The 27,010-nt window shown below is 30.2% G+C and overlaps 1 protein-coding gene across 1 annotated transcript; it reads left to right on the top strand.

The window, feature by feature from the left end:
* On the top strand, positions 1 to 25,986 carry LOC107446742 (gamma-interferon-inducible lysosomal thiol reductase-like protein). The gene is made up of 7 exons (XM_016061482.4): positions 1 to 248; positions 15,717 to 15,992; positions 19,264 to 19,344; positions 21,231 to 21,326; positions 21,423 to 21,569; positions 23,812 to 23,880; positions 25,791 to 25,986. Exons 1-7 carry the CDS (start codon positions 204 to 206, stop codon positions 25,824 to 25,826), a joined length of 750 nt encoding a protein of 249 aa, XP_015916968.1. The 5' UTR covers positions 1 to 203; the 3' UTR covers positions 25,827 to 25,986.
* The last annotated feature ends 1,024 nt before the right edge of the window (positions 25,987 to 27,010 follow it).

A 27,010-nucleotide genomic window follows, 5' to 3' on the forward strand; every position in this document is an offset into this window, starting at 1 on the left:
ACTAATAAAGAGAGAAAAAATACTTGAGAAATGTCACTTTTACTTGGTGAATGCTAGTTCTAAAGTTGCGATGTTTGATTGGATGGTTGGGTTGAGGTCACCGAAAAGTAACCGGACGAGTAAAAAAGATCAGCCGACATACCCCGCTGGACTGTCTTGTTTCTTATTTTCGATAGTTTGATTTTTTTTGTTCCACAGTAAGGATGTGGTGCCTCTTTCTTACATGGCTGGCGGCAGTGTCTTTGCAGGTGAATTTTACCTTGATCATGAAATAATTCTACTTTCACTTTTCACTTGTTACTTTTATTTATGTTTTTGCTAAGCTTAATTTAATTCAAAATTGTTTACTTTCAAAATCGACTGATATTATTTTTTGAAGAACTGCGTAATATAATTGAGTGATAAGTGTATGTTATTAATTATATTTAACGAGATTTTTTAATACTCTCTTCAGAAGAACATGATTTCTTTTCACGCAATGGATCTTCAAAGTCGTATTGAATAATGCTTCTAATGTTTGGTACACTGTAAAAATTCAGGATCAAATTATGATATAAAGTACCGGCACATAGGGTGCATCAGCCGTAAAATTTACTTTTACCGTAAAATATTATACCGTAATTTTATAGTAATATTTATTTATTTAGAGTAATTCGGTTATTTTATGGTAATTTTTAGTGAAAAATTTAAAATTTATCAGATTTTTATAAAATGGATTTTATGGTAAAAATGGATTTTACGGTAAAAAGTACCGGCATCCTGATTGCCGGTACTTTTTACCATAAGTTGATCCGAAACTTTTGGTAAGTGTAGTTGTAAAGCTTTATTTCGACCACTTTATTTTAATGGGAATTTATTATTCCGAAATTTAATCTTTGCTTCAAGTAAAATAATCTATGAAAAATAATCTTTGTTTCAAGTAAAATGATAGCTTTTATATCAACTGTGCAGTAGTTTTTTCATAAGTTAGTTGTAAAGATGTAGTTATTTGTGTACTGCATGAAACAAAACTCAAAAAGTTCTAGCATTGACTACGCAGAAAAGAGAATTCCTATTCCATTGTATACAAAAGGGGTTAGCTTTTTAAGCGAACTTTTTATCTCCCATTTTTTTCGTCCCTTTAAAGAAATTAAGGGAAAAAAAAAAGAAATAAGTCTATATTCGGTGTTGTGCTATCACCATCCTTTATATGCTCAATAGGTATAAAGACTTTTAGACACGACTCAATAGGCTTAAGACTTTTTGTTTAAATGAAGTCAAACAGCCATAGGCTATGGGTGTTGCGAATTAATTATTAGAGATCGAAAAAAATGAAAACGTTTTCAAAACCTGATGAGTTGTTATTGAGGTTGGCAATAATGATGATGTAGTAAAATAATAAAAAAAAAAATAACTCATCTTGATTGCCGAATGAAACTGAAAGGTATTTTTAATAAAATAGAGTATCGATAAAATTTCTTTTTAAATTCTTTCTCCGTTTCATATAAAAATTGGTTTTGATTCTTGTAAACCCTTTTTTATGATTCATCAGATTTCAGCAAACTTTTCTTCCTCATTTAAACATAAGTTTATGACCCCCCTATTGAACATATTTTTCAATATTTTTTTTGCACAGGATTCTAAAAATAAGGGCAATTATTACGGGTCTCCGAATAAAATAAAAATCAGCAATTCAATTAAGAATCTATGTAAATCATGAATTTATAAAAACATATAAATCATAAATGTTCATCTTCAATAAATTTCTTAAAAAAATTTTTAGTACAATATTATGCATGGAAAACTGAGATTGTAGAAATATCTCACCATTTCTATTTGTCTTATCTAAGACTTCTTGCAAAGATTTCTCTTTTTTTTTAAATAATTGTACCTGAATTTTAGAGCTTTGTATTTATTAAAATTACTCTTTATTTGAAAATGAATTAAATTTTTTTTAATTTCCTTTATCATTAAATATTGCTGTATTATAATCGTATTATTGTAAATAAAATAAAACTATAAAGTGGTGCATTACATAAACTCTCATGATTTTGATTCTGGGTTTGTAAACCGAATCTATACCGATTCTTATAGTACTAGAAGTGCCGACCAGGTGGCAGATTGGTTAGCGTGTCTGACTGCGGAGCCATTGGCAGCGGGTTCGAATCCTGCTCAAGGCATGGATGTTTTTTTTCTCTCTGTGTTCTATGTCCTTTCTCCTTTGTGTGTGAATATGACCCGCCTTATAAACGGGTTTGGGGTTGTGTGACGTGAGCGACGCTGCTCCACAACCGTGGCTTCGCCACAGGTGCCTACTGAGTAACGAGAAGAGAGTAGCAGTTCTGGCATTTCTGTGGCCAATGGGACAAACCCCAAGTGCCCACCATTAAAAAAAAATATTGCTAGAAGTTTACTAGAGGCACGATTCTTATATTACTCTTCAACTTCCTAAAATCCGAGCTTTAAATAATGGAAAGCATATGCATGCTTAAAAATATGCAGCACAAAAAAAGTAAACTCACAAATGTGGCAAAATAGGCATATTTTGTTTTAAAAAGTTTACTTAATTAAACTTAATTAAGATTTTAAAAAATTCAATTAATTCAAAAGAGTTAAATAAGATTTTATTGAATGATAAATTTTTATCATAATGATAAATTTTAATTTTTAGTATGTTTCTATGCATATTGTAGAATATTTTCACTATGTATTTCTTTGCCATTAAACAAAATCCATTAGAATCAAATAAGAAGATATTTACAATGCCATGAAAGTGTCCGAAGGATATATGACTCGAATATCTTACATTTCTTATTTTTTGTACTTAAAAATTTCGTCCTAGGGAAGGTAAATATGATTAAGTTTTTACATAGACAATTGCTCTGTAAAAGCATAAAAACAGAAAAAAAAACTTTAAATATTTTTTAAGTGTTACAATCGTAACTGATATAACCGAATATATTGAACGCTGAATCTCAAGAAGTTAAACATTATAAATTTATAATGTGAGAAAAATAAAAATAATAGCAATAATCTCAATAGTGAACGGGTTGTGGTAGTGCGACGTGGGCGACGCTGCTCCACCGCCGTGGCTTCGCCACAGGTGCCCACTGGGTAACGAAAAGAGAGTTAGCAGTCTGACACTTTCTGTGGCCAATGGACACTAGTTCCAAGTGCTCGCCATTAAAAAAAAAAAATCTCAATAGTGAGAAGAATTTGAAAAAATATTTGCCAAAATATTTCTTAAATAGTGCATTTATTATGTACAACGTGAGTACTGTTTGTAAGTTTGTACAATACGCTACATAACTGTACCGAGTAATCTGTAGAGAAATTTCATGGAAGGCAGTTATTTAAAAAAATCAGTTTAGTTACAAATTTATAAAAATTAATTCAATTAATTTACATAAGTGCCGACCTGGTGGCCGAGTGGTTAGCGTGTCTGACTGCGGAGTCACTGGTCGTGGGTTCGAATCCTGCTCAGGGCATGGATCTTTCTTTCTCTCTGTGTTCTATGTCCTTTTTCCTTTGTGTGTGATTGTGTGAATGTGACCCGCCCTATAAACGGGTTTGTGGGTGACGCTGCTCCACCTCTGTGACTTCGCCACAGGTGCCCACTGGGTAACGAGAAGAGAGTAGCAGTTCTGTGGCCAATGGGACTTCCCCCAAGTGCCCGCCATTAAAAAAAAGAAAAAAAATTACATAAGTAATATTAAAAGAGATAGAAAAAAAAAGTAAATTTGAAATGAATTGACAATGCTGAATTATGCTATTATCCGAACTAATGAACTTATGTTTATTCTACACTCGAATATGGTTTGTTTTTAAAGTTAATGTGTGCTCTGGTGCTCAAACAGCAAATCTTAATTATGATATTAAGCCCCGGTAGGGTATATACTACATTATTTACATTATTACTACAGCTGCACAATGTGCTGTTGGCAACGGTCTGGGAAACATCCCTGAGGATGTTCAGAACACATGCCATCGCAATTTTGATCCTGTGCAGAAACGCTTCTCCGCTTTGGTTGTCCAACGACCTACGCGTCAAGTTGAGCACTTTACGCCAGAACAGTTTAACGATGAACGATATCGCGAACCCTAGATTCCTTCGCAGACTGGTCAAAGTGGTCACCCTCCCTCATTGACCGCAGGCAGTGATGCTTGACTTCGGCGATCTACAAAGAACCGTATCTTACGATCAGTCCACTGAGAGATGGTAGCATACCAATGCAGTTTCAGAGATTTCTTAGTAATTCATGGACAAACGAACTTTGTCATAGTCTGACTTCTGAATAGTAATTACATTTTAAGCTGACTATTTCTAAAGAGATGTAGGTTTTATTGAAATTACAATACTCCGTATGTTTTCAACTTTGCTTCCTTTACTTGACCCTAGTCTTTTTCAAATTATCAACAAGATGATATAATCGAAGAAAAATGTTACGCAAATCGTAGTGCATATGCACGTCTAATCTGTTCTTGACGAAACTCGGAACCGATGACTCGTTGACAACGAGGACAATGGGTCGTGTTTCAACAAGCCGAGTCACCGGGACACCTATAAGTTTTTTTTGCTGATATATTTATAAGCTTTTACGCAAAATGAAGCAAATAAACTAGTTTTTAAAAATTTTATATTAATATTTGAAAAAAAAAAATGTCGAAACTAGTCGAATACCGCAATAAGAAAGCAGCGAACCATACATCCTTATCACCTGCCGTTTATTTCTTACAGTAACAATCTACTTTCAATTAACCTATTATTCATAATTGCACATGATTTTTCTATGTTTTAATATTTTTGAATGTAAAATATATAAGATTTAAAGAAGTGTAATAGCAGAGCAACATAACAGTGGAACAACAGGCGAGAAATGCGGTATGAAAATGTCGTAGAGTTCCCTTTTGGACTCGGTGGTAGCATGTTGAATTTGAAGAAGAGCCTCAGAGCTCAAATAAATCTTGATAGGCTAAAATAAGCCTTACCTATTGAAACGCAGTGCTATAAGCGAAAGCAGAGAGCACGCCTCACTATACTATACTCAATACTCAACAACAGACGATTAACCCCAATGTCACTTCCTTACTTACATTTTAATTTTGATCTTATGACATTTAAGTCATTCAATCTATATTTGACAACAACGAAGTTAACTGCATTTAATTTTGTAGCATTTCTTTAAGTAATAAACACAAAATAAAATAATTACGCAAGCGATACATTCAAGAAGCTTTCAAACAATCTTCTCCCTTTTAGTATGATTGATTATAGCTGTCTCCAAAATGATCGATAATTTGAAAAATTGAATATAGAAAAACATTCAACGGGTAGTGAGAAATATGTTGACATCATTAAAAAAAGCTTTGGAAACGATATAATTTTATCCCACGAATTTTAAACTTAGTTCTGAAATTCCTCAACAGATGACACTGCTCGTATGAAAAACTGAAAGTAATATTTTATAAATAATTATTTACGACAACGTCGTGAGGAGAAAAAAAACTGACCGTCGTCTTAAATACTTCAATTGAAATTCAATGACATGTATAAGAAAACAATTAATTTTCTCAGTTACAGCAGTCATCAATTGATGAACTTTGTAGATATTTTTGAGACTTAGCGAGTATAAATGCCTGTTTCTTAAGGCATCTGACTAGTGCAAAAACAAGATTTTGAGCTCAATGCTTGAAATTGAGTTTATTATAAATTTAAAACTCCTGTACTCTTAGATTTCTAAGAATACTTTACTTTTGTTTGTACTCCAATTATTTCCGATTACTTACAGTTTTTGTGTAAGATGATAACAGTGGATAGACTAATGGTTTTAAGTTTTTAAATGCATTTATTGCAAAATCAGATTTTGTTTACATTTACAACACCTTGAACGCAATTTGAAAATAATTCTGTACTACTTTTCATGAGTGTTTATAAATATAGCACACATGTTTAGAATTACAGACTAAGAGAAAGAAAGTAGAATTTAATTTTTTATACATGTTTTTTCGTAAGGTCAAGTGTGAAAATTTTTAAAAAAAATTTCCTTTTTAACCACATTGATTACTAACTCAGCAGTATACGCACTTGCTCTTAAGATACTAGTTCAAAACATAATTGATAGCCTAAGTAAAATCTTCAAAGTATTTTTTGTTTTAGGTGATAGAAATTTTTTAAAGTGTTCAGCCAGTGTGCCAAAAATTGTATTATTTTTTTTCATCTAAAAATAGCCATTTAATAAAAAAAGTCTTTTTTTTTTTATAGATATATAAGCTTTTACCCAAAATGAAACAAATCTTTTCCAAAAAGATATATTTATAGTAACATTTAAAAAAAAAATGTCGAAACTACCTTAAGAAGAAAGCAACAAACCATCCCTTTTTTTCACCTGCCGTTTGTTTCTTACAGTAACAATCTACTTTCAATTAACCTATTATTCATTAGCCATTTAACCTAATTAACTAAATAAAAAATAAAGCTTCTTTTTAACTTATTGAAACTAAAAATACCCAAAATAAACTTTAGCATGTTCACGAAATAACAATACCTGTCTTTTTTCGTTGTATTTCTGCAATTAATATCCATGTCTGAATTGAATCGCTCAAATGAATAAGTAAACTTCCTCCGATCACGCGATTTTTCAACTGTCATAAGCGAAAAAACAGTTCTTTGACTTTTCTACAATACGAAAAGGATTCTTAAAAGCTTTTGAAAATTTTGATTAAATAGCAGTTAGGTTTATCACTTAAGAAAATCTCCAACTATTTTACGCTTTGATGCTGTGGTAAGCAGGATCATGATTTGTATGACCTATATCATCTACATTTCATATTGCATGCCTCATGATACGTGGTCCAGTCTTTATTACGAAATAGGTTTTATGATTTATTGCCAGTTTTTATAAGATTGTATGGTGTTAAGTTCTACACGCTTTGCGATGCGATTCGATGCTTCAGAGCTTTGAACGGGATAATAGCTTAACAATGAGCAAGAATCAAATAAAGTTTTTGTGGAATTGGTGAAAATTATTATTTATTTGATAGCATGGGCGACTTTGTTTCAGGGCTTTGTGTTTCGAAAGCATCGATAGAATTGTGGACTATACACATAATAAGGAAGTGTTTTATTCTTTTATTATAAATAAAGTATCTAGAAAAAAGTAGAAAAAGTATCCGAAATAATTAGATCTTTCGGCTTTTGCTGTTCGACAATGGGTCAGTTTCCTGACACGGCGGTTTTGGAACCCGCTCTAAACTATTTTGACGATGCCGTTCGAAAAGAAACTGAAAAGTTTGATCGGCTTCCATCAAGAGTGGAGATATTCTTTCCTTCACTTTTTGTTCTAAATAAACAATTTTGTGTAGAATTCACTTATTTTGAAGAAAAAAAAACTTTTCATTTTAATGTAAAATATTTTCCAATGCTGCACCGACAATATTCCTAGTCACTTTTTCCATAAAGTCAAAATTCATATAAAATATATATTTAGAAATTGAGAATTTGATTAGTGCATTTAAAATAGAACAATACAACCACAATTAGTAGGAATAATTTCCAACTATGTAAAAATCTCAAATTGTATTTAATTATTTTTTAAGATTTTAACTTTTTAATTGTAATTTAATTTTCCGAAAGAAATATTTAAAATATTGACAAATAATTATTATTAAATAAAGAATAATGACGCCAAACCGCTAAAATATATTAATAATCGTTAACAATTAAATCAAAAAATCAAAATAAATAAATGAATAAAAGGGAAAGAAATTTGGAGCGGGCTCCGAAAGCTCCGTGACAAAGACCAATTAATAATAATTGAAATATTTATAAGTTAAGAAATATTGTAAATGAATTCTTTTAAGTGGGCTTAGATTTTACAAAATGTTATACTTAATATATAAATTTACACAAACCGCTGTGAAGTAATTTTTATGATTTTAACTAACACTTTAAATATTTAATGGTATCATTGCTACTATGTGAAATTTATAATTTACTGTAATAACTCCTTGAAATAGACGAATTCGAGCTTAAAGAAAAAGTAATCAGATCAAAGTGGATAAATATTTTATTTTATGATAAACGTAGAATATTTTATAAGAATCTTTAATAGTTTAATTTTGTTAAAAAGAAGAGCTTTAAGAATGATTAAAAGAGCTTTAAAGTATTTAAAATGGTGTACATCTATTTGGCATAATTAGATAAAAAGACATTGTTCTTGATGTTGTACCAGAATTTTAACAAAATTCGCTTAGAAGAATAACCAAACTCAAAAAATGATTTTAAAATGATATATGATGTCTTTTTAAGGAAAATAAAACGTTATGAAAAAAAAGTAGTTTCTATAAGTATTTCTATAAGTACATTGCATCATTATCATTTAAATTTGATGCAATTTTAATAGGATGCATGCTAAGTTGATATATGAATATATGAGTTGATATAGTACATTATCATTCAAATTTGCTGCTATTTTAATTTGGAGCTTGATAAGTTTATATATATGAATATAAGATTTGTTATACAGTGTCATTTAAATTTGCTGCAATTTTAATATGGTGCATGCTCATTTGAACTACATTATGGTACTTCTTAAATTCACCTGAACTATAGTTCAACTTAAATGGAAATGTGGATCAATGTGTAACCTTATTAATGTTACAGAAAACTAACATGGTATTACGGTTCAACACTGTAATAATGGATCCTCAAGTTTCATTTTTGGCGAAACCGTTTCCTGGTATATGCTCCGAGCAAACATTTCGTCAAAGTGACGTACCCTCTGCGAGGAAACGAATTTCGTCAAAATTAAAGGAATATTTCATCATTATAATTTTTTCCCCTTTTCTTTTTCTTTTCTTTTGCAGAAAAAAGCCTTGTAGAGCCTAATGTGTTTAAGTTTTATAATAATCACTTTATCGTGGGAACCATATGGGTAGTATAATGTCACCCAAAACCACAAAAGAAGGACAGAACTGAGAGTTAAATTGCATGCATGCCCGGAATGGGATTCAAACCCGAAATCTTATTGGTACAAGGCCATCTCTTTGAACACCATATAGTCCAGTCTGTCACCCTATTTTCGATTGCCTAGTTTTCATTCTAACTTCATCGTTGTTGTTAACAGTATTTAACAATACAATGCGACGAGGTTCCGAGTTAAGGAAACCTTTTCGTCACATATTTGAGAGTTCGCATTTTGTCAACTGATTTCGTCACAACGTGATTTCGTGGCAAAATGATTTGTCAAAATTAATGAAATACAACTCAAGGATTGTTAAGTCGTCAAAAGTGAAAGTTTCATTTCTATATTTTCATTCAACGTTTAACCGATTTTTCTAAGCGTGTACGTTATTTACTGATGTTTTTGCTTCAAGATTTTGAAAATGCTTAACAATCATCAAACAAAGCTCAAACTCACTTTTAACTATAACAAATTTGGATTATCAATTTAAAATTAAGAGTAGAAAAAAATTTCAGCAGTAGCCTTATTTATTATTCATTTAATTCGAATATATTTAAGAAGGTTACTGCCTTCAGTTCTTACGTGATTCAAATCCATAAAATGTGATTTTCGGACATTTCTCTTTGCTGTTTCTTATTTTCATGCATATTTTATTGTATCTTTATTTTTCAAAAACAGGTTTTGAATCTTCACAGTAATTTTACTTGCACGCCATAACAATTTACGTTTTTCAGTTCCAAAAGAATTTAGAAATAAATTTCTCAGTAAAATTAAAAATTTAATTAAATTCAAAATTAAATATCTTAATTGAATTAAATCTGAAATATAAGAAAGTAGATTTTACATTGAATGTCAATTTTAATTTCTTTAATATTTGTTTAAAATAATTGTGTCTACACAATCTCCACTTGTGTCTCCAAAAAATAAATATTACTTGTTATTTTATCCTTTTCACTTTTATCAAATTAATGAGTAGAAAAGTTCAAAAATTCGACTTTCTAATATTGAAACTTAAAATTTAAGATCATTATGCGTTTATATATTATGAGCTTAAGTTTTAAGTTTCGATTTTACAAATTCAAGCAAAATATTTTAAAATATTTTTAATTTACTTTTAAAAATCGAATGAAAAATATTTTAAATTTAGATAAAAAATTAATGAATGAATATTTCGGAAAAATTATTTCTTAAAATGTGCACCATAAATGAAGGAAAAATAATTTGAAGAGTGATTTTGTAGTTTTTCAGAAAAAAACTTCTTTAAAGGGGACACGAAAAGTTATTGACATAAATAAAAATCAAATTTTCACTAAAAATATTGACCATAAAAAAAGACGAAAATTTTTTTCGAAAATGAATGCTGTAGTTTCGCGTTTTTCTTACATGAAAAAAGTGATTTTTAAAAACTTCTTACTTTGAATGATTTTGTGTATCCGATATTCTAATCATTGTTTCAAATCATTGAAGGAAATAATTGGTTTTTATGAAATTGTCTCAATAGGTAAGTTGAGCAAATCGCAGCTAAATGGTTTAAAAAATTCATACAAACGCATTGGAAAGTATATGTCACTGTTACATATTTAAAAAATTGTCGTACAAAGGAATATAAGAACAAAAATGGATTAAATATAAATTTTAATTAAAAAAATTAAAAACGTTGCGTTTAGAACAACTACCGACAATCTTAAATGACCTCTTCCAGAGTCATTTATAAATAATTTATTGCAAAAAGCATGATTTAAATTAATTTTTCATTCCAATATATTTACTTTTATAATTACTAACAAAACAAAAGTTTCTTATTCTGTTGAAATGTAAAACATTCTAACAAATATAGCTCATCATTGAATGTTCTTTACATTGTTACGAATTAGGCCGTTAATTGTTTTTTATGCCTCTTTATTTATTTTCTTTTAAATTTTCCCTCTTAGATTCACTTAAAGATTTCTTTTTTCTTATCTTGATCAAAGGTTTTCCGAAACAATGACTTTTTGTTACTTTTATTTCCTTAAAGAATATTTATCATTATCAGAATAGGTCTTCGAAACAACAACTTTTTTTACTTTCATAAAAAATTTTAGGTTTGCGTCATTTTCAAACGTGAATTCTGATGTTTTTTTTTCTTTATGCATGATGTAGTGCCGAAAGTTGCGTGAATTAAAAAAGTGTTCATTCGTGGCATAAAAATGATAAAAATGATGAGAATTTCGGAAACAATTTAATTGCGTGTTTATTCTAAAAACAGTGAATTAAGCTTTTCTTAATTGTTGTATGTTACGAATAGATGAGTGCTTTTAAAATTATGTATCTTTTAAAAATACAATTCAATGACTTTTCAAAAATGTCAGATTGTACATAATTAAGTAATAATTATCTTGATTAAATCCGACAGTTTCTTGGCCGAATAGTGTAGTTTCAACAACCGTCGAATTTTCGTAACCCGATATTACTCCACTTTTATTTGTGTATGGGACTCTTACCTCATATAAAATATTCTTATAGGAATACAACTCATATCTTTTCTTGTATAAGGATTTTATTCCGATTATATTTCTCCAAAAAATGTTCGTATAGAAATTCAAATTATATCTCAATCATGAGGCTATTATAAATATTTCATAGGACGCAGTTTGGAACGCATTACTTCATACGAAGCATAATTTTTAAGATAAACAAGTCTAAACTTTATTTATCCCATAGAAAACCTTTTAACACCGTTCTATGATTTCATTAAGTCTAGGAATTTCGTATTGTGAATACAGCAAGCAGCTATCGATGTGCGGAATCAAGAAAATTTAATAAAAAACTGGCTTATGTATCTTTAAAAGTACTATACCGGCAAGGAATTTCGAAACATAAATCCAAAAAGGAAAAAAGAATTTCAACCGGAAGAGGAAATGTTACCATGGAAATATGCATGATGACTATCATTTTTGATCTTCTTAAAAAAAATTAAAGCAATTCAGGATCTAAATTATTTTTAGTTCAAATCATAGCAATATTTTTAAAAGTAGATAATGTAGAATATTTAAGGAATTAAAATAATGGACTTACTGCGGCAACATTTATTGATAGTTGATGATTATTGATCAAATTATTCACAAATTATTTATCACAAGCGCTCACTTATATTCTACATTGCTTTTCTCTTTGGGCATCAATCGGTTCCATTTTATCTTTTGTGCTTTACAACATTCAAAATAACCAAGTTATAAATTATACTTAATGTTTAATAATTGTTTTTAATGTTTAATAATTGTTTTTAATGTTTAATAATTGTTTTTAATGTTTAATAATTGTTTTTAATGTTTAATAATTGTTTTTAATGTTTAATAATTGTTTTTAATGTTTAATAACATTGTAAAAGTATAAAAAAAAGCAATTAAGTACTAAGATCTTAAATGGCAGAAGCTGATTGGCCAATAACTTTTTGCATACTTTAATCGCTTGTGTTAAATTAAGCTCATAAAATCTATTAGCGATTTATCGAATTCGATGCAAATATTTATGAGTTGCGCGGAAATACAAATAACTGGAGAAGGAAGACAGATTGATTATTTTTATTTTTCATATCCGGATGGATAAGTAGAAGTGACAGAAATTTTTTTTGTTTGTTCGAATGAAACTTGTTAGCAGAAATTCTGCGAAAATGCTTCCCTTATCATTAGTTTTGATGCATTTTATAACAGAGGTTTCAGTGAAACCCGATCAGCTAGATTCTTATGGGAGACAAAATTGATTTATTCGAAGCAAATTTAAATGTATATTATTTAAAAATATATATTAAATGCATGCATGTACTAATGTAATATGCTAAAAATAAATTATCAGTTTGAAATATCAAAAAATTGTTTGCTTTCATTTTGAAATCATTTTATATTGCCCCAACTGCTATTTTTTAGTTTACATTAAATTTACTACATAGGTGCGTAGATTTGTGACACCAAGATCTGCAATGTTTCAGCTTGTATAAGTTCGATTAATCAGATTAATCAAAAATTAAAAATTGTGTGAAGAAGACATTTTTAATATTTTTTAAATATGCCCATAGACTCTCTAGTTATTATGACACTTTTTCATAATAAAAAAATGATTATTTTTAAATGCTAATTTCATAAAAACTTAGATCTCAGAAGCAAAGTCTTCGGTACCATTCTAAAGAGTGGCATAAATAAAAACCATCTATCTGAAAAATTAAAACTTTTTTTATACAAATATCTTAAATTAAAAAATTCATGTGTCCATTGTATAAAAGCATGTTGGCACACATTTTCAGATAAATACATACTAATATTTGACTGCTACTTTCATAAAACTTAACAAATTAGAAGCAAAATTTTCAAACCATTTACAAGAAATAAACTACTTATCTCAAAAAATAGATAATTGTCCATTGTAAATAAATTTAATAAATTTTTTAATAGTCCATTATATTGCTACATATAGGATCCATATTCATATTGAATCACACGTATTTATAACTGTTACTTTCATAACATCAGAGAAACAAAAGGTACGGTACAGTTTTAAAGAGTGACATGAGCAGAACATACACTCTATAACAAAAAAAAATCGACGCACCAAGAAGGAGTTGTCCGATTGAAGCGAAAATTGGTGGATAAGAAGACAATGTACAGAATAGTAAATGAGTAAAATTTCAGAACAATTGAATAATTTATTGCAGAGTCACAGTTACAAGTTTAATAAGGTGTTGATCCACCTCTAGCCTAGATACAAGCTGCCACACGGCGTGGCATAGACCGATAAAGCTCCCGGATGGTCTCTTGCGGTATTTCCTACCAAATTGGATCCAATTGTCGAACGAGGTCATCAACATTCCGTGCCAGATGCAATCGCCTTCCCATCATATCCCAGAAATGTTCGATGGGAGAGAGATCTGGTGATCTGGCAGGCCAAGGAAAGTTTGACAAGCTTGCAGACAGTTCATAGCAACACGTGCCGTATGTGGTCTGGCATTGTCCTGCTGAAAAACAAGCCCAGGGCACTGCAAAAGGAACGGTAGCAAAACAGGTCTTAGGATGTCGTCGACGTACCGCTGTGCAGTAAGTGTACCTCTAATGACGACCAAGGGGGTCCGGCTGTCAAAGGAAATGGCACCCCAGACCATAATGCCTTGTTGAGGGCCGGTATGGCTTGCAATAGTGATGGCAGGATCCCTGTGCGTCTCCAAACACGTCTTCGATGATCGTCAGGACACAGTTGGAAGCGGGATTCGTCGCTAAAGACTATACGTCCCCAGTCGGCATCATTCAGGCCATATCTGTTCAAAACATTCATGCATACGAAATTTCAAAGCAATCGGATGATTGCTTCTTGGTGAGTCGATTTTTTTGTTATAGAGTGTATTTATCTGAAAAAAGGAAAAATTCCACTGTGCAAATACGTAGACCCCGGGTATATGTTGTCCACTTCGCGAGTTGTATTACTTCCCGTGTCATTTTATGCTGGTCCGTGAAAATTGCCTATATCGATGATGCTAAATTATCCCGGATTTTACGTTACCCCTCTTAAATTCCGCTTTATACGTTTCTCAAACGGATCAAAATCATTATTTCTCTACAAAGATCACACAAACTTTTCCTGAGTTTTCTATTTCTTCTTTTTTATTGTTTTTTAAGAGACTTGTTATTAGCTGCTTGTAGCTTTTCTGACATTCCTTCTATTCTATGTTATTGTACTTTTGTCTGTATGATGGGACTTCCTTCTAGTGTCAAAATCAGAAGAGTGGTGGGATGGGCAAGGGTGGTTAATGTAAGTATGGCAGCTTAAATCATAAAAAATTTTTCAGCAAATTTCAACGTTTGGATTATCTAATTATTGAGAGAACATTGCGCTGAACAACTGGCTATACGACCATTTTTTTTCTTGATTCCGGTGATCTGCAAGATGCTTCTAAAGCAAAAATAAATATTCTGGAAGCTCTGAATTTAATTCTTACGGTATTGGACAGTGTCGATTAAACGGCATTACAAATGGGTTTAGTAATATTTCACGGGGTTAATTGCCTCTCGGTATCCAGCGGGAAGGTTGGCCCATTGGAATAAAATTGCACGTGTGAAGATCTTCCGAAATCGATGAAGTGTATGTAGACTACAGAACACATGCTATTACTTTTCAATTCCTTCGATATCTGATTTAATGCTTGTTCCCGATGATAGTGTTGAAAACGATGAAGGTGAGCGAAATATATCAGAGGATGTACCCACAACTAATTAAGAGTTTGAAAGCATAAGAACTATGAAACATTCGCAAATGTAAACGATAAAGTAAATTTGCAAACAATAGATATTGAGAGGAATATTGTTAAAATTTCACCTGAAAAAAAAAAACTTGTTAAGATTACATATTTTTTCTAATAGTTCATCTCGTCAGTATGAATTTTCAAAAAATACATTTATAATTTTTTTTTAGCGCCAATTTTACGTTATTCCGCTTCGGGAGCTTTCTAATGCTAGTGCGACGGAAACAATTTCATAAAAACAATTTCATAAAAACAATTTCATAAACAAATTCATTGAAACAATTTCATAAAAACCAATAATTTCCTTCGATTTTGAGTGAGCTTATGTCGTTTTCAATTAATTAATTTTTTATTTTATAGTAACCATATACATCTAATTTCCCTTAGTTTTTATCGTCCCCTTGTATATTTTAAGGTATTTTTAAATCTTATAATAAAAGGAAATTTTATTCCAAGATATTCTATTTAATGTCAAAATTAGTATATCAATTGCATACATTTATTATCTATAGGTCAGTGAAGCACAATATAGCAGTTACCATAGACGAGTATATGTTAATGGAAGACCAATTTATCCATTGCATTCCATTAGAACTTCTGGTTCTTCTCTCAATCCCGTTCATCGCCCTTTAACTAGTACTGCTGACACTGAGCCTGTGCAGTTGGACATATATTACGAAACAAATTGTCCAGACAGTATGCGTTTCGTAACACAGCAATTATATCCTCTGTATCAAGAGATGAAGAATTCTCTCAAGATTCGTTTGATACCCTTTGGCAAAGGAACAGTAAGTATCCCTCTTTTTAAAAAAATGCATTATTATCTTCGTAGACTTGAAAGGCGTAGTGAAATAAAGTGATTATCTGAACAGCTAAGGTGATGTTTTAACACACATCGTTCCTTAGCAGGATTCCCAGATAGGTACTTTGCAAGCTTTTCGAATTTCCAATATCTTACAAAACAATACACAGAAATATTTTATTAAAGATATAGAATTCGTGGTGTTTTCTACCATAAACGCTCTTCTAAATCATTTGAAATTGGAGCTTTATTATTTTACTTGCACCGAGCCCTGCAACCATGAGATATGAACTGAATACATGATTATGATTAAATGCACTTATTAAACTGTCTAGAAGAATAGATTTTAAACTTCATCAGTTAAAACAATGGCCATAATTTTATAATTATTCAAAATTAGTTAGTAAGTAATTTGTAGTTAAGGTAATTTTTAAGGTAATTTTAAAATTAGCTAAGGTAATTTTTGTCTCTTACAATTATTTAAGCTGAAGTTTTAGTTTTTATATTTTTTCAAAGAGTTGTAATTGCAATATGCTTTAATAAGAAGTCCAAATTATTCAAAATGTAAATACCCTTTGTAAAAAACTAGCAGTTCTATGGCTAGTTTCTACAGCTAGTATTACTGTAATATAAAAGCTGAATTGTTTAGCTATAAAGAATAAACTACTTTAACTTCAAATGCAACTCTTCTTTGTAAATGTGTATGGATACCATTGTAAAAAACTAGCTACTCTACAGATAGTATTAGTGTGAACCAAAAGCTGTACTATTAAGTTATAAAGAATAAACTACTTCAATTTCTAAAGAATCTCTTCTTAGTAAATGCCTATGGATTGTAAAAAAATGTCATACAGCTAGTACTGGTATAAAATAAAAGCTGGATTATTAAGCTATAAAAATAAACTACCCTGACTTCAAATGTGACCCTCCAATGCTTAAGGAAAAACTCTTTCAATCCTTTGACCTGTTTATTCATGAGCGAGTTCTGGATCTCGCTTTTAAGACTATTTTTCGAACGCTCTGTAGTCACATGAAGTTATTCTTTTTTGTGAATAAAATGCTATTTTCACAACTGCTGTGAGTTAGCAAAAGTTACTCATGACCATTAAGCAAAGTTTAGCCTATTTTTAGCCAGTGCCTATGTTTATTCCGAAAATGGCGCAAAACGTTAATACGGAGAAAAGGCATAGTTTTCAGGAAATGAAAAGCGTTTGCGGTCTGATTTCTTGATATTTAAAAACTTACTCTAATACTGCATTGCCGCGGTGGCTCAGGGAATTGAGCATTCGCCATCCAATGAGGTGAACTGGGTCCGAACCCCAGCGATGGCTGGTTGATACGAAATCCTTATCCGGCTAGCTCCAAAGTGCCGATGTGAAATATCCTCAGTAGTAGGAGGATCATGGGTTAGAGTCCCCTTGCCGTCAGGATAACCGTGGGAGGTTCTCGCGGTGTTCTTCTCCATGTAACGCAAATGCGGGTTAGTTCCATCGAAAAGTTCTCCGAGAAGTCAAATTTCTCAAAATACTTGATCCAGGAGCTCCCATTGTCTTTTGGATTGGGTTCAAAATTACAAGGCTATGGAGTTGAACATAAGTAGTCGTAAACCCGAAAATTGGGTCGGCTGTTCAATGACGGTTATAAAATAAAATACTTTATTATTTGGGCTCATAAAAATTTGAAAAAAAAAAAAAAAAAGAGAATAAGTCATTTATTTTGATAATTTTCCTCTGGGCGAAAAAAATGTCGCCAAATTGATAATTGAGAAAGTTTAATAACTTTTAAAATATTCTTGTTATTTCTCTGTTATAAAGCCTAGATAATTCTTTACGATAAGATGATCTACATAGTTTAAAATTATAGCTTTGCCTCAAGTCTAAGGCCCTAAACTGTGGCTTTTTTTTATTTTTATTTTGGTTGGAGAACGAACTTCGAAAAACCATGCTAACTGTTGTGTTCGAGGTAGCATCTTTCGTGATTAAGACATTCGCATTGTCTTGGTTACCCAACACTTGGCAACACGGCCTTGGCTACTCTAACTCAAAAATTCAAAATAAAAAGTAATATTTTTAAAAACCACGTTTTTGTAGTGGAGAATAATAATTAAAAAAAAAAATGAAAAACGTAAAACGTGGGGCGCATGAAATACATAACAGTAATGTTATATTAGTGTGTGTATGTGTGCTCTTGAGAATATGTGTATGTATATTTGTAATTGTATCTGAATGTGGATGTGGAATATGTTTGTGTATATGCATATGTATGTGGATGTATATGTGGCTGTGCATGTGTATGAGTAAGAAAATGTGTATATGTACTGTTATGTATTTCATGCGCCCCACGTTTTTCGTTTTTCAATTTTTTTTTAATTATTATTCTCCACTACAAAAACGTGGTTTTTAAAAATATTACTTTTTATTTTGAATTTTTTTATTTTAAATTATAATTTTTTTAATTTTTATTTTATATTTTTTAAAAATTATTACTTTTCAATTATTATTCTTCACTACAAAAAACGTGGTTTTTAAGGATATATATTTTTATTTAGATTATTTTTCTTAATAAAGAGTAGTCAAGACTACTACAAGACCACTACTAAAATAATAGAACTTTCATTTTAAATTAGGGATACAAAAATCTTTATAGAAGAACAATACCTCTACGACTTTCAGTAGTTTTATGCTGATGACAACCAAAACAATCTGGAAATGAATGAGGAAAAACTGGATCCTACCACGTGATTTTTCAGCCAATAAAAATACTCCGACAATAAGAATCTTTTCACCTGACATGTAATACTAATTTGAAATAATGGAATCGACAACAAAAGACAATCTCGAAACTAATTTTTTTTTTAAATTTTAATTTTATTTTACTTTGTATGTCTTTTTTCTTTTCATTTTCATGCATTGTCATCCAATTCTGAACTATGTGCCAAATTTGAAGTTTGTAGCTAGTCGGGAAGTTAGTTTAAAACCGATTACAAAATTCCACCCGGACAGACATACACGAAGGCAAGTTTATATAAACGTGGTAAAATAATAAAAAGAAAAGAAAAATAAAACTATCTCCCTATGTTCGTATATTTCCCTATGTTCGTATATTTTAATTATATTCTTCAAATATACTTCATTTATGATTTAAACGTTAACATTTAAGCAACACAATTTTTGATGGTCGAACACAATTTCACATTTTTTGCAGATTGTACACAATTTTTAAAAATAAAAGATTTTGCTTTTATTTTTCTTCTTTAGGCTTATTTTAACGAAGTTTCCAAGCAATATGATTTCAACTGTCACCATGGGCCTGCTGAATGTCTGGGGAATACAGTACAGGTAAACTTTATGTTTTTGTTAAAATTTTTTCAAGGGGTCGCGATTAAAAATTATATTTGTCGAAACATTTTATGCTGTAGAGGATGTTCAAAATTAAACTGATTGTATTCAGAGGCTTCTAGCTCTTGTTATACTAAATGAATCCGCACGATATTTCCAATAGATGATATTTAGGTCACTGGGTCAAAGTTTTTTTGAAAGAAAATTTCATGAAATTTCGTCAAAAGATGAAACAATTACATGCAGAGGATGCATACACGTAATCGTTGTACATATGATTTACAAGGTATGCACACGGAGCACGTAAGATATAAATAAATAAAATGTTCCGTAAAACTTTGAATTTTTAAACTGCTATCTTTCCTTTTACCAGATCGCAAATTTCGAAAATTTTTTTTCTTGCTGGAAACCTCTGCCCCCCGATCTAAATAACAAATGCTTGGAGTTTCATTCAAATTGGTTCAGTAGATCTGGAGTTACCAGATTTGAATGCCGTCAGTTTAATTCAAGCAATCTGTATGTAGAATTTCGTTTTGCATCTTTTACATTATATGAATACTTTTTTTGCTGATTCTTAAAGTTATTTTTTAATTCTAACTTTTAACGAAGACTTAGCAACAACGGCGCCATTAATTTCCAAATTGTTCTAAGGAACGACATCAATGTATGCATAGTTTAAAAAACAAATTAACTTGCATAGTTAAAAAAGGAGGTTTTATTATAATGATTGGCTCAAACATTGGCATAAAAATTAGCTCACCTAGAAAGAGTTATTAAAATGAAACGAAATTTTACATACGTAGGTAAAATGTTGATATAAGTAAGTGGTTAAAAAAAACAAAGCAAAATGATCATTTAATGCAGGAAAAAATACAAATGGATGTTGGTTTTAGTACTTCTTGGGCCAACTCTGGCGCGAATTAGTTGTCCATTTCTAGGATTGAGGCGTTCACAACGTGACCTCCACACGATGGACATCACTGCCCAAATTAAACCTGGATTCATCCCTGAAGACGACCTGGTTCGATTCGTTTGCAGTCCAATCCCGTCCAGAGCAACACCAAACGAAGGCTACGTTCGGTATCATCAATCCTGCTTACGTTATACAACAGCAGACCACTTTTATATGTTGTCAAGGAATGGGGTGCCATTGTATACGACGCATGATCATCCTTAATATTAATCCATGGTGCGATGATTCCCCAGTATTACGTTCATGAAATCCCAAGATTGCACTAAAATCTCCATTCATTTAGATTTTTTCCTTCAATAAATGCTAGTTTTGCTTCAATTTTTTTTACTCACTTACCTTTATTAACGTTGTACTTATATATGTAAAATCTCTTTTTGTTCTAACAACTCCTTCTAAATGCTCTAATTTTTAAACAATGAGTGAAGTTTGCTTTTAGGCTATCAATTGTTAAATTTGAAAAGTAACTGAACATGTTGTGTTCATTAGTCTTTTATTTATCGCGATGGATGAAATATTTATTAAACTAAACAAGTGTTTTTAATTTAAAAAGATTAAAAAGACAAACACCAGCAGCACTTAACCTCAGACTAGAATTTAGACATTACTGAAACTGTTTTAAGAAGTTAAAAGTTTTGAAATTTCGCATGACTCAGATGTTTTCATTGGTATTCCATTTCAAATAGAGCTTTATTACCTGAATAGTATTTTTTGGCATTATTTTACGAGATGTCATACTTTGTCAAAGGCAGAATGAAGCAAATATAATTTTTTGAAAATTCATCAGCAATGGGATCCTATAATAGCTAATATTCCAGAATTAAATTTTAATGTGTTAAATATATTTTACATAAAAATGTTTTATTAGCTTCTTATAAATGAATATAATTTACATAAAAGCATATTTTAATTTCAGAGTTGCGTTATTTCCTTGTATCCACAACCGGAAGATCATATGAATTTAGTTAATTGCATGGAGGCTTATCCCAGACCCTCTTCAAGTGGTTCTAAGGTACAACTTAAATTTTTACGCGAGCCATTTTTAATAAAAAAAAGTTCATTATTTAAGCAAAATATTACTATTTGGATTTTTTTCTTATTTTAATAGTGTGCTAAACGACTTGGCTTAGACTGGAACAAAATTTCTAAGTGTGCTGATGGTGAGGAAGGAAATAGACTACTCTATGAGAACTACAAGATTACAAATGCTTTAAGTCCTCGACTTAATTTTGTGCCATGGATTGTTATTAATAGAGTAAGTGCAAAATACGCCACTTTCTACCTTTGCACAAAAAAAGTAGTCACATGAATTTAGACATACAGATTTTAAAATAGGCTGGCTGCTTATGCATTAAAATTGATTATCTTTATTTTTTTTTCATGGTGGGTAATTCAAGATGATAATTTATTATTTTTAAGCAATGATGGCTAAAACACAAGTTAACGAAACAAACAAAAAAAAATAAGGAAATTTCTTGGCTTCCATTTCCGATTTAATAGCACAACAAAGTTTAAAATTTGCGATTTTGTACCAATTTTCTAGAGTTGTATTTTTACCCATTGGCAAAATGAGCCTTAGTTTGGGTTTGATGGCGTGCGCATCTTATTTGAAGTCATCACACTTTTCAACTGTGTTCAAGAGTAATAGTAAACAGTGTACATTTGTTGCTATGGCAGCCGCGGCTGTCTGATAAATACTTAGTTTTTTCGCCCTTTCGCAATATTTTGAGTGATATAGTGAAAAAAAATTTAATAAAGGAATAATTTTATATTTAAACAAAAATATATCAAAAAAAGCAATAGCACTCGAAAGATTCATTTTGTTTAGTGAATTTCTCTAAAGTTTTTAGTTCAATTTTCGTTTTTAGACCTTTTAAAACGGAGAAAACTTTAAAAAATCTCACGAATTTTTATATTTAGTTAAAATATAAATCCTGATCTCAACAATAAAAATCCGTAGAATATTGAGCCTGTAAACGCAAGCCATACGCTTACAGGTTCAACGTTCCTTCATACATAATAAATGCAACATGAATGGAGGGACTTACTGGAAGTTTTCCAAGTTTCTTCCGATTTTAGGTAGCTTGCTATTGTCTACATTAGGTAAATCATCAACATAAGATGTTTTAATTGGTTAGGACCAAGTCATTGACTGACATAATCGCAAGAAATTTCGAAATAAATTGATGAAAATATCAGCCTACTGGTTAATCGTAAAATATTAAAATGAAGAAATGAAGAAAGTAACACTTAAAAATTGATTAAACGTTGAACCATAATATCGCTATCTTGAACTAAGGTGCAAATTTGTCGTAAAAAGGGTACAAATTTATTGTAATCAGAATCGAGGGTGTTATGAATTATATTCTCGTTAAAAATTTGACAAATACTGTAGTTCAACATTGCACCATATTAAAGTTTGCAAATTCGTAAAGTTAATAGTTCAATACGCTCCTGGAATATCTCACAGTATAATACTAAAATCGCGAAAACAATCTGATGTTAAATATCTCTGGAATTTATTTTATAAGTATATGCAGGATAGGATAGTAATTTGAAATTCATTAAAAAGCTATATTTTAGCATTTTTTCCTTCTTATAAATGAAAAAAATTAAAATGGATAATTCCAAGAAAATTGTAGCGAAAAATCTTCTATAATTTTACTATAAAATTTGGAAAAAAATGTCAACATATTTTGAAAGACCAAAACACGATGTAATTTGCCAGGACGACACTTTGTTCCACTTTTAAAGCAAAAAAAAAAAAGTTTTTATTTCAAGTAAAAAAATAAAAACAATGCTTCGTTGTTTTTATTTTTATGATTAGAAAGGAGGACATTTAAAAAATATATTTCCAAATTTGCGCAGTAAAACTTCCCCATTGTTTCTGCTTTATGAGTCTAACAAGCACATTAATCATTATTTCATGAAACAGATTTTTTTTTCAAAAATTCAAATTTCTAAATCAAATCTAATAATTTTTCAAGTAATAGGTACTGTATTTTTTCAAAGTAGAAAATATTTGCATCCATTATGACTTTAACTTAAACAAGAATTATGTGGATTTATTTTAAAATTCGATTTTAATACAGATAAATATCACAAGTGAAAAACGAACCATTAACATGCATATTGTTTTAAAAATAAGTTAAATGAAAATATTTTTTAATTCATCACCTACAAAATAAAAATCTGAATATTTTTTGAAAATCATGCTTCTGTTTTTTGTTAAAATATATTTTTATGATTTCGAATATTTACACATTTCAAAACTTTCAAAATTTTCATAAAAGTTCATGCTTCCGTTTCTTAATAAAAAAAATAATTTTATGCTAACCATATGATACTTACGTAGTGTAACATGTTTGGAGTTAATATGCAAAATCAGTCATCTATTATTTAATAGTTTAAAAACCATTTTTACTATTTCCGTTATGTATTTCTGTTATGCAGTAAATTTTCGCGAGTATTATAAAAAAGAATACATTAAATTTCAGGTGTATACTAGAGATCAGCAAAGACGAGGCCTCCGAAACTTAAAAGAGGTTGTGTGTGAAAACATGAAAGTGAGTATTAAACTTGATGAATATAAGAGTAGATTAATGAACAATAGATTTTGAGTTAAACTGATATTTAAATAAACACTTTTTTTCTCATTTAAGACATTCATTATTAAAATATCTCATTGAAAAGATTCGCCAAAATAATTTCATATTATAATTGGATCTTATGAGATTTTATTTGTATTCGTATGCAAGTGGTAAAAAATATTTGAGTTAAAAAATGCGAATCAAATAAAAATATTCAGCAACAGATATGCATTCATTCTCTATTTTGGTAATTATGAGATATATTCCTGATTCCATAAATTTAAAAAAAAAATTAATAGTAAAAAAAGAGTACAGTGAAGTAATGAATGAAGTATCTTTTGAATCACTAGATACATAGTACATTTGTACAGAAAATGCATATATTTTGAACAAGTATTTGTAAGTGCAAGTATATTTTTTATTGTAAATTTTAGTTGCACTTAATGTATTTTTATTGCAACTAGACTAGTTGCTTATTATATTTTTTAAAGCAAAAAGTTAAATGCATATTTTTTATGTACAATAGTTGCATACTATTGGAAATAAAGAAATTACAGTAGTATGTAACAATTTTATTGCGTACATAGTAGCATATTACGGTAATTTTAAAAAGTTATGATAAAGAGAAAGAAAAATTACAGTAATGTAGATATACTAGGTATGAGGGCTTACACATATTTTAGTTTTTAATCTATAAAGTTGAGTATGCCAACCTGGTGACCGAGCGGTTAGCGTGCCTGATTGCGGAGTCGATGGTTGCGGGTTCGAATGCCGCTCAGGGCATGGATGTTTTCTTTCTCTCTGTGTTCTATGTCCTTTCTCCTTTGTATGAATGTGATCTGCCCTATAAAAGGGTTTGTGGTTGTGTGACGTGGGCGACGCTGCTCTACCACCGCGGCTTCACCACAGGTGCCCACTGGGTAACGAGAAGAGAGTAGCAGTTCTGACACTCCTGGCCAATGGGGACAATATATCCCAAGTGCCCGCCATTAGAAATTTTTTTTTTTTTTTTGAGTATTTCTTAAGAACACACATGTGAAAAAAGAATGTTATTCAAAAAGTTAATATCTTAACAGACAATGAACATATATGTAATTATAACAATATGTTAGACGACAAAATTTGCATAGAATTTTTTCTAGATATTTATTTATATTTTGAATTTCAAGAGGAAGTAAGTTGAAGTATTTGGGTGTATCCTGAAATGTTCTTATTAGGTTTGGGAATAGAATAAATTTGATTGGGTCTTTTCATATTCTTAGTGTTCTCTTTTTTACGATTGTATGAACTGTAAAAAGTTCCGGATTAAATTACAGTGTCCGCAAAATCAATTCTTACTGCATTATATTACACCGTAATTTTTACAATAATATTTATTTAATTAGAGTGATTCAGTGATTATACGGTAATTATTATTGTAAAAATTACGGTATACGGTTCCGTAACTATTTCCGGTAAAAATGAATTTAACAGTAAAAAGTACTGGTACTTTTTATCGTAATTTGATTTGGAATTTTTACAGCATGGGCTTTCAAAAATATGTAATGAGAATTTATAGATTGATATAGCTGTAAAATCGGTAAAATATTTTTAAGGCCTTCATTATTTTACCAAGTAATGCCTATTATTTGAGAAAAAAAATTGTGAGTTCTTTTAAGCGTTCATTATGAATTAAATAATGCCGAAATTTATAAAATGTATTAAAACTTAAAAAAAGTTGCAATTATTATTTTTTGTACGGTTTATAAAATAAAATTAAATTAGAATTTTCCTCTTTTATTTACACTCATAATTATGTTTAGAGTACTAAGTATTTAAAATATTGATTATTATATTTTTAATAATGTGAAGTGTCTGGAAAGTAATTATTTTCTTTTAAATTTCAGAATAATCATCCAAAATGTGGGAAGACCTTTTATTAAGAATGGAAAAAATGTTTCAATTTGTTTAAGCTTTGTGACATAATTTAAAACTTAAGGAGATTTGTCAATTTTGTTGTTTTATGTAACGTCGAGTTATTAAATAAATATTTATTTAAGAAAAATATTTTTTCGATTTATAAATAAAATTTCTTTATTTTAAGTCTTGGTTTTATTCCACCTTCTATTGAAAAAGCCTTACATCTGATGTATAAATGGTAGGTTTCAATACACTTAAAAATTTCAATACACTGTTAGAAATTTGGGAGCGCATTAAACTCTAATTGTGCTCATATTCACTGAAAATTTAATATGGTGCTAAATTAAAGCGTATTTTCTTACTATTTAATTTTGAATGTACTATATATTAGTTCCACTTAAAAGACTGAAAAATGATTCAATTTACACTGTTCTAAGATGGAAGTGCATTTGCACCGAATGTAATGGTTTATGGTACTTATATTATTCCTTAACTATGAACTGATTTTCTTATAAATATACTTCAGCAACAAAATTTCATCATGTCCCTTATGTAATAAATATACTTCAGCAACAATTTCATCATGTCCCTTATGTTATAAATATACTTCAGCAACAATTTCATCATGTCCCTTATGTTATAAATATACTTCAGCAACAATTTCATCATGTCCCTTATGTTATAAATATACTTCAGCAACAATTTCATCATGTCCCTTATGCTATAAATATACTTCAACAACAATTTCATCATGTCCCTTATGGAAATTGCCTCCACAAAGTTAATGCAAGAGCGTACGTCCAGGGGCCGAAATTGGGATTGCTCGAATGGACCTTGGATAGGGTTCTGGCAATGATATGTATACATTGCTCCAATCAAAATTGAATAGTGGCTGAAACATATTTTATTTGATAACCGGCATTGCGCAGCCGACAAAATTTACAGTTTATAACTATCAATATTTAACTCAGCCTTGTAATTTTGAACCCAACTCGGAGAAGAATTGAACTCCTGGATCAAATATTGGGACAAACTAGCTCTTGTGAAGTACTTTTTTTGATGGAACTAATCTGCATTTGTGTTACATGGAGAGCAAAACTACGAAACCTCCCACGGTTAACCTGAAGGCAAGGGGACTCTAACCCATGATCCGTCTATCACTGAGAATATTTTATATCAGCATTGTGGTCTGAGCGAGTCAGGAGCG

The sequence above is a fragment of the Parasteatoda tepidariorum genome, chromosome 3 (assembly GCF_982258835.1).
Source record: "Parasteatoda tepidariorum strain Cologne lab strain chromosome 3, Ptep-v5.0, whole genome shotgun sequence".
Classification (NCBI taxonomy): Eukaryota; Metazoa; Arthropoda; class Arachnida; order Araneae; family Theridiidae; genus Parasteatoda; species Parasteatoda tepidariorum.

Excerpts from the sequence above, each read along its gene's own strand:
- LOC107446742 (XM_016061482.4), top strand. The coding sequence starts at position 204 with ATGTGGTGCCTCTTTCTTACATGGCTGGCGGCAGTGTCTTTGCAG. Across the intron at positions 19,345-21,230 it reads GTCTGGGGAATACAGTACAG|AGTTGCGTTATTTCCTTGTA; the intron begins GTAAACTTTATG and ends TTTTAATTTCAG. Across the intron at positions 23,881-25,790 it reads TTGTGTGTGAAAACATGAAA|AATAATCATCCAAAATGTGG; the intron begins GTGAGTATTAAA and ends TTTAAATTTCAG.